Source organism: Mobula birostris, chromosome 21 (assembly GCF_030028105.1).
Source record: "Mobula birostris isolate sMobBir1 chromosome 21, sMobBir1.hap1, whole genome shotgun sequence".
NCBI classification, from domain to species: Eukaryota; Metazoa; Chordata; class Chondrichthyes; order Myliobatiformes; family Myliobatidae; genus Mobula; species Mobula birostris.
In genome coordinates, this window is record NC_092390.1 from 56720238 (window position 1) to 56728719 (window position 8482).

Here is an 8482-nt window from a genome sequence, read left to right on the forward strand (position 1 = left end):
TGTGTGACCCCCAGCCATTATCAATACTCTTCAGAGATTGTCTGTCTGGTGTCAGTGGCCACGTAACCAGGACTTGTGATATACGCCAGCTGCTCCCATGGCTTCACGTGACCCTGACCGGGCGCTAAGCAGGTGCTACACCTCGCCCAAGGGTGACCTACAGACTAGCAGAGGGAAGGAGCACCTTACTCCTCCATTGGTAGAAACCCCACCAGCCAGTGATATGGGTGTCAAATAAACATCCACCAAAGAAGTGTTGTCACCCGTACTCATGAAAATTACCTTGTTATTCCTCTTTATTGCACTGTTTATTTTGTAATTTATAATGATTTTTACGTCTTTCTACTGTACAGCTACCGCAAAACAACAAACTCCACATCACAAAAGTCAGTGATAATCAGCCTAATTCTGATTCAATGAATGTGACCTTCTATCCATAGTCGAAATTGCCAGCGACCCTCTGTAAAGCGGAGATTCCCAACCTTTTCTGTGCCATGGTCTCTGAGGCCCTCCGTTGGTCAAGGTTGATTATGAATGTTGTGTGCTAGCTGCAAAATGCTTTTGAGCCTTTAAGGCAGGTTGTTCCCAACCTGGGTTCCACTGACCTCTCGGAAAACGGTAGGGGTCCCCTTGGCATAGATTCCTTAAGTTGTCATAGCCGGGGGTGGGGGGGTAGTGGGGATAAGCTCCCACTACCTATTAAATGCTCCCAATGGTATGTATCTCAAAGTGCCTCCGACATCCAGGTCCAGCTCCTGGTTTTCATGTGCAGATGAGCTGCTAAGCCCAGCAGAACCATTTTTACCGACAGAAGGGGCAAAGGTGGGTTTCTGTCACCTTAAAACTAGTTGCTTCAGCAGATGGGGCCTGTTGGCTGTGGTTGGCAGCTCATCTAGGAGAAGGGAAACTCTGATCTGAGACCTCTGCTGCCTTGCGGCTATACCCACTCATGGGGAAGGCTTTGGGAGTAAACCCCCCAAGGGAAAAATTTGAAGCTGGAGTCCCTATGGCAGTCCTACTTTGAGTTCAACACTGACTGGCAACTCCTGCGAAGCTGCAGGTACCAAACTGTTCCTTTGGATTCATCAGGTGCATGGAGAGGGGAAGACTGCTTGCCTCCACATCGTACTGCCCTGGCTTGCTTGTGTACTGGCTTGCGTAAAACGTAGAAGGCTAACACACAACATCCATGGTCGACCCTGACCAATGGAGAGCCTCAGAGACCACAGCATAAAAAAAGATTGGGAACTCCTGCTTTTACCTTCAAACAAAGTGTAGAAATATGTCACGGGCAGTACATGGCAAAAAATGTAACCCAGAGAATGTCAAACATTTTTGTGACATTGGGAAAACGGTATTAGAGTTCCTTAAGTGCCCAAAAATGTAAGATTTAACCTCAGTTGTTGAAGATGTAGAGATGAGTACAATTGAGGTTCATCAGACTGATGTTGACTGCAAGCAAGGTTACTGGTTCCATTGCTCACCAGAAAGAGAAGCTCAAACAATTCCAGGATTGTTTGATACGGTTATTGGTAAACTGAAGAATACCCATAAGGCTTTTGGCTAGAAACTTGCTTAAAATGTACAGCACTCCAGATTGAACTACAAATACCTTCTTAGGGCTTAACTTTTCAAGGGAGCCTTGGTATAGCCTTGATATTAATTGGTTCTACACAACATAGTGGGCGGAAGGGGCTTTTCCTGTACTGTTCTATGTTTGATATACTATAATTGGGTAGCTGGTGTGGCAAACCAGATAAAACTAGTAGTCAACAGCAGCATGGTAGTGTAGTGGTTAGCACATTGCTTTGCAGTACCAGTGACCTTGGTTCAATTCCCGCCGTTGTCTGTAAGGAGTTTGTACGTTCTCCCTGTGACCACATGGGTTTCCTCCAGATGTTCTGGTTTCCTCCCAGAGTCCAAAGGCATAGGTTGATAGGTTAATTGGTCATTGTAAATTGCCCCGTGATTCAGCTTGGATGAAATCGGGGGATTGCGGCTCAAAGGGCCGATTCTGCGCTGCATTTCAATAAACGGATAAAATAAAAATTCCACGTGCTGGATTTATTGCCTCCTTATGTAATGGGCTGAATTATTTCCTAATACTGAAGCACAGTTCTGTTCATGGCAATGTCCTCAGTGTGTTAACAATCAACAATGCATCCAAATCCATTCCTAATTGCTGCAATAACAAATGCAATTAACAGTTTTGGTGATTTCATGCAGTATGAAGTATATTTTATTGCCTATCTATACTTAAGTGAAATGGCTTCCATTTCAAAACAATGGTCAAAAATTAATTTTGAACTTATCTGTTAGCAATACTTTTCTTTACATTAATTGCATGCACTCTGTTTAGGATCTCTTATGTCGAGTTTCTCCAGCCATTTGAGGATCGAAGGAAATCATTCAGGCTTGACAACTCAAAGACGCAAAAGCAGTCACAGCCAGAATTTGCAGGGTACACAGAATCTGTGCATAGAGGCCTGGGTACCATTACAGAAAAACTTCGAAGGAAGGTAATAGAAGGATTATTAGTGTCCTTCAGTTGACTATCTTGGCAATTACATGTGGTGTCAAGCAAGGTATTGTCAACAGGTTCACAGCAGGTGACAAATTCCAACAGAATTATACTTTGGATTTGAAGCTATGCAGCTTTAATCATTAAATTGTGCAAAAAGACCACAGTTGAAATATTAAAAAGGCTTCTCATATCTAGCTGAATAGTTCAACACTCTAGTTCTGTGATTGAAACTGAGCTAAAATGATCACCTCTGGAATAGCAAGATGTAAGCCATTTTATACACCTGCAATTGTAACCCTAGCATGTTTTCAAATTCATATAACATATAACCATATAACAATTACAGCACGGAAACAGGCCATCTCAGCCCTTCTAGTCCGTGCCAAACTCCTATTCTCACCTAGTCCCACCAACCTGCACTCAGCCCATAACCCTCCATTCCTTTCCTGTCCATATATCTATCCAATTTAACTTTAAATGACAACATATCAATAACAATAGTAATAGTAACAATAATAAAGTGAGAGCTCATTCAGCAAGCCAGCAGGCCAGGCAGTGTCTGTGAGGAAAATGGACAGGTGATGTTTAGGATTGAGAACATTCATCAGTCCTGAAACAACAGACTCTATTTCCCATCACAGATTTTGCATAGCCTGCTAAATTCATTCAGGAGCTTACTTTCTGCTTCAGGTTCCAGCATCTTGAGAATCTTGCGTCCCCAGCAATAATAATACTTGACGTCTGCACACCTGAATTGAATCCAGTGCTATCTAGATTACTGTAATGTATGGGCAGTATGGTAGTCTAGTGGATAGCACAACACTTTACAGAACCAGTGACCTAGGTTTAATTCCTGCCGCTGCCTGTATGTTCTCCCCGTGACCATATGGGCTTCCTCCGTGTGCTCCAGTTTCCTCCCACAATCCGAAGACGTATCAGTTGGTAGGTTCATTGTAAGTTGTCCCATGATTAGGTTAGAATTAAATTGGGGAATTGCTGGGTGGTGTGGTTTGAAGGGCCAGAAGGGCTTATTCCGCAATCTAGCTCAATTAATAAATAAATAAATATCAGGATGGAGAGAAAATGGACAAAGTAGTTTTGTTTGTTCTGAGCAAAGCATCAATTTGGTAAGAGAAAATTAGAAATCTGAAAAAATGAGCTGTTTCTGGCTGTTGCCAGTTTTTTTTCCATTACACAATCCAATGATTTAAAATAGATTTAAAACATTACTGATTTTGATAACCTATTAAGGGTGAAGACTTGAATCCTCTGCTTGTTTCTAAGATTTCCTTCTGCTTTCCCTGCAGTTAGCGGGCAACTGGAAAACATTGGACAGAGTCTGTAAAAAACTGGATTGTGCTAGCCCTGGATTTCTTACGCTGCCTGAATTTCGATCTGTTCTTCAACTCTGCAATATAGTGTTGGATGAAGAGGAAATATACCAGTTAATGTCAAAATACGATGACGATATGGTTGGTAAAATTAAATATTCAAAACTTGTTAACAAAATTTACAAGACTCCATAAACACATTTCATTTTAATTGTTCTGTGTGTATTTGTTGGTATTGTGATAGATTCCACAGCACTAAACTCAAGTACTATTGAAATTTTACTTGGAATTTTTAATCCTACTAAATGTTACGAAAGAATTAATAAAGGTTTAAGAAAATCATTTATTTCTGAGGTCTTTTGTACTCTTTCTAACAACTGCTGTTTGCTGATAATTTAATGTGAAAGAAGTTAATTTAATCCAAAAGATATTTTTGGATTGGCAATGTGCATAACACAGTAGAGGCTCTCCTGATGGCTCCAGGAAGACAGGTTCAATGCTGACATTGTGTGTGATCCATATGGAGATGTGTGTTCTCCCTGTGACGGTGGGTGTAGGGGAGAGTGAATACAGAAACAGCGGCTGGAGTGGCTGGTGGATTACATGGCATTAAATTATAGAAAGAATGGACCTTTTGGATCATGAGGGAGAGTGTTGGCCAAGATGTAAAGAGTTCAGTATACCAAAACATTATGGAGAAGATGGATATTGGTGCACTTTGCTGGTTCAATGTTGTATTCTCTTTATTTCACTCAAAATAAGCACGCCAAAATCTTCAGTGCAGGACAAACGGGCTAATGGCAAAAGGGCAGAGCATTTTGGTATTATTGCCACATTTAGAATCAGAATCAGGTTCAATATCATCATCATATGTTGTGAAATTTGATGTATTTGCAGCAGTAGTACAATGCAATACATAATAATAGAAAAACTGAATTACAGTAAATATATATATATATAATTGTTAAATTATTTAAGTCGTGCAAAAATAAAAGTAAAAGAAGTAGAGAGGTGGTGTTCATGAGTTTAATGTCCATTCAGAAATCGGATGGTAGTGGGGAAGAAGCTGTTCCTGAATCATTGAGTGTGTGCCTTCAGGCTCCTGTACCTCCTACCTGATGGTAGCAATGAGAAGAGGGTGTGTCCTGGGTGATGGATGCTGCCTTTCTGTGGTACCACCCCTTGAAGATGTCTTGGATACTACGGAGGCTAGTACCCATGATGGACCTGGCTAATTTTACAACATGGTATGATCTTGTTCTGAGGTACATTGAAAATCTTTGATTTGAGTACCATCCTACTCAATGCCAGTCAACACTGGTGCACCTCAATGACATATGCTTAGCCCTCTGCTCTACACTCTACAAACACAATCATAGGCACAGCTCAAACAGCATCCATAAATTTGACGATACTATAACTATAAAAAATATTAGATGGTGATGAGAAGACATATAGGAGTGAGATAGATCAACTGGTTGAGTCGTGTTACAACAACAACCTTGCACTAAACATCAGCAAGACCAAGGAATTGATTGTGGACTTCAGGAAGGGGAAGTTGAAGAAACGCACACCAGTCCTCATCGAGGGACCAGAAGTGGAAAGGGTGAGCAGTTTCAAATTCCAGGGTGTCAGCTTCACTGATGATCTATCTTGGGCCCAACATATCAATGCAATTGCAAAGGAGGTATGACAGCAGCTATATTTCATTAGGAGTTTGAGGAGAGTTGGTATGTCACCAAAGGCACTCGCAAATTTCTGCTATGGAGGGGCCACTGCACAGGATTGGAAGAAGCTGCAGAAAGTTGCACTAGCCTCCCCAGCATCCAGGATGTCTTCAAAAGGCGATGTCTCAAAAAGGGAGCATTCATCATTAAGGACCTCCATCACCCAGGACATGCCTTGTTCTCACTGCTACCATCAGGGAGGAGGTACAGGGGTCTGAAGGCACACACTCAGTGATTCAGGAACAGCTTCTTCCCCTCTGCCATCTGATTCCTAAATGGACATTGAACCCTTGAACACTAACTCAGTTAATTTTCTTTATATATCTTCACCTCGTCACCCGGTTATTGGGGTAGTGCAAAGGGAAGACAATAAGGGGTTGCAGAATAAAGTGTTACAACTATACAGAAAGTGCAACACAGGTAGATAATAATTAGTAAGGGCATAACAAGGTAGACTGTGAGGGCAAGAGTCTATCTTTTCATATTAGAGGCCCATCCAATAGTCTTATCATCATTATTTGAGGTTTGGTGGTGTAATCTACAACCCGCAGATGGGGTTAGACCGGAATATGGCCACACATCCGTGAGTGTACAGGGAGTGACGTAGGGGGCTGGGAATTTATCTATGTGGGGCACCAGTGTTGAGGATAATCATGGGGGAGTCAGGATGGCTGGTTGTAACCGGAGCTTTTTTTTGGGAGTTCAGGAAGTTGAGGATTGTTATCAGGAATGAAATTCAAAAACGCTGGGAATACTCATTAGATGAGGCAACATCTAAAAGTTTGACTAACTTCTATAGAAGAGTTGTGGAGAGAATATTGACTGACTGCATCACTTCCTGGTATGGAAACGCCAGTACCATTGAATGGGAAAGTCTACAATAAGTGGTGGATATGGCCCACTCCATTATGGGTAAAGCCCTCCCCACCACTGAGCACAGCTACATGGAGCGCTGTCACAGGAAAGCATCATCAAGGACCCCCAGCACGCAGGCCATGCTGTCTTCTCACTGCTGAATCCGGAAGAAGGTATAGGAGCCTTAAGACCCACACCTGCAGGTTCAGGAACAGTTATCACCCCTGAACCATCAGGATCTTGATCCCTGAGGGGATAGCTTCACTCAACTTCTCTTGCTTCATCACCGAAATGTTCCCACAACCTATGGATTCACTTTCAAGGACTCTTCCTCTCACATTCTTGATATTTATTGCTCAATTGTTATTATTTCTTTTTTCTTTTGTATTTTCCCCATTTATTGTCTTCTGCACACTGGTTGTTTGCCTTGCTGGCTGTGGTCTTTCATTGACTCTATTATGATTCTTCGATTTACTGAGTATGCCCGCAAAGGAACGAATCTCAGGGTTGTATAAGGTGACATACAGTATATGTACTTTGATAATAAACTCTGATATCTATGGAAAGGGAATCTGAGATTTCCAGCCTCTTCACCTTGCAGAAACCTTACTCGGGTCCCTGGTGGGAAGAACGCTCTGCCGTGCAAATCCCATTGACTTCATGAAGTCTAATGGAAGCAATAGTAGAACTTCCCGGCAAGATCTTCCTAGCCCCCAAGCGATTTTTATGATCAATAATTTAGCTTGGTTATAAAAGGCGCTGCTTAATCCATTGCAGTCAGGATTTATCTGTGAAGAGAAGCTCGGTTGAAGGTTTTGAAAAGATTCAATGAAGGTAATGTATTCAATCCTATTGACATTGATTGGTGTTTGACAAGGTCATATGTAGTTCAAAGTCCATTTATTATTGTATGGGGTTGGAGGTCTACTGCACAGTATTGAGAGAAACTACGTTCGTTCATCATTAAAAACTCCAATCACACAGGACATGCCTTCTTCTCATTGCTACCATCAGGAAGGAGGTACAGAAGTCTGAAAGCACACGCTCAATGATTCAGGAACAGCTCCTTCCCTTCTGCCTTCTGATTCCTAATTAAACATTGAACCCATGAACACTACCTCACTTTGTTATTATTTCTGTTTTTGCAGTATATTAATTTAATTATTATATATATATTTATTGTAATTGATTTTTTCTATATTTATCGTGTATTTCATTGTACTGCTGCCACAAAGTTAACAAATTTCATGACATCTGCCAGTGATGTTAAACCTGATTCTGATTTATTGTCAAAGTATGTGAACATTATTCAACCTTGAGATCCGTCTCCTTACAGGCAGAAACAAAATGAAGAAACACAAAGCAACCCATGAAAAAGAAGACCCAATGTGTAGAGAAAAAAAAGCAAATCATGCAAATAAACGCAAACAAATAGTGTTCTGAACTGAAGTCCACAAAGAGAGTTTGTCCACAGACCCTGGATTCAGTGCAGAGCGAAGTAAAAGCCGCAGAACAGTGAGCTGGAGTGGCCCACCCCCTTGCCTCAGGCCCCAACACCCTGACCTTTTCAATCTGGCTCTGCGCCTAAATTGTCGTCCAAACATCAGGTTCAATTGCTTCGATACACTCTGGAGCCTGGACCCTGCCACCTCGATTCGGCCTGTACCAACATTCCAATCCGGGCTCAGCGCTCAAACCATTGTCCAAATGTCTGGCTCTGTTGCTTCAATACGCTCTGGTATACTGATCAGAAAGAAAATCATATGAGGTCCAGTGTACAGTGGATCCAAAGGTAACTCCAAGGTAGAAAACAAGTGATGACGCTGAATGGGAATTTTAATACCTGTACAGGGATTTTGCAGAGATTAGTTACAAGTCTTTTGTTTTTCTTATATTATCAGTTATTAAGAGGTATAGAGAGCTATAAGAGCTTGCTAATGAGGTGGACAGTGAGGAAGAGACTCAAGAGATTCTGCAGATGTTGGAAATCTTGAGCAACACAACACAAAATGCTGGAGGAACTCAGCAGGTCAGGCAGCATCTGT

The 8482-nt window shown here is 41.7% G+C and overlaps 1 protein-coding gene across 5 annotated transcripts in view; it reads left to right on the forward strand.

Annotated features, from left to right (window-relative positions):
- The window catches only part of LOC140185979 (EF-hand calcium-binding domain-containing protein 6-like), a 68800-nt gene extending 60950 nt beyond the window's left edge, over positions 1-7850 (forward strand). For 4 of the 5 annotated variants that reach the window (XM_072239793.1, XM_072239795.1, XM_072239796.1 and 1 more), the window contains 2 exons: positions 2360-2519; positions 3832-4179. In XM_072239793.1, coding sequence (XP_072095894.1) covers positions 2360-2519; positions 3832-4050 — 379 coding nt within the window. In that variant the 3' untranslated portion in view covers positions 4051-4179. Of the gene's footprint in view, positions 1-2359; positions 2520-3831; positions 4180-7773 lie in introns of those variants that run through there. The other variant, XM_072239794.1, reaches the window with a different exon arrangement.
- Positions 7851-8482: the final 632 nt, after the last annotated feature.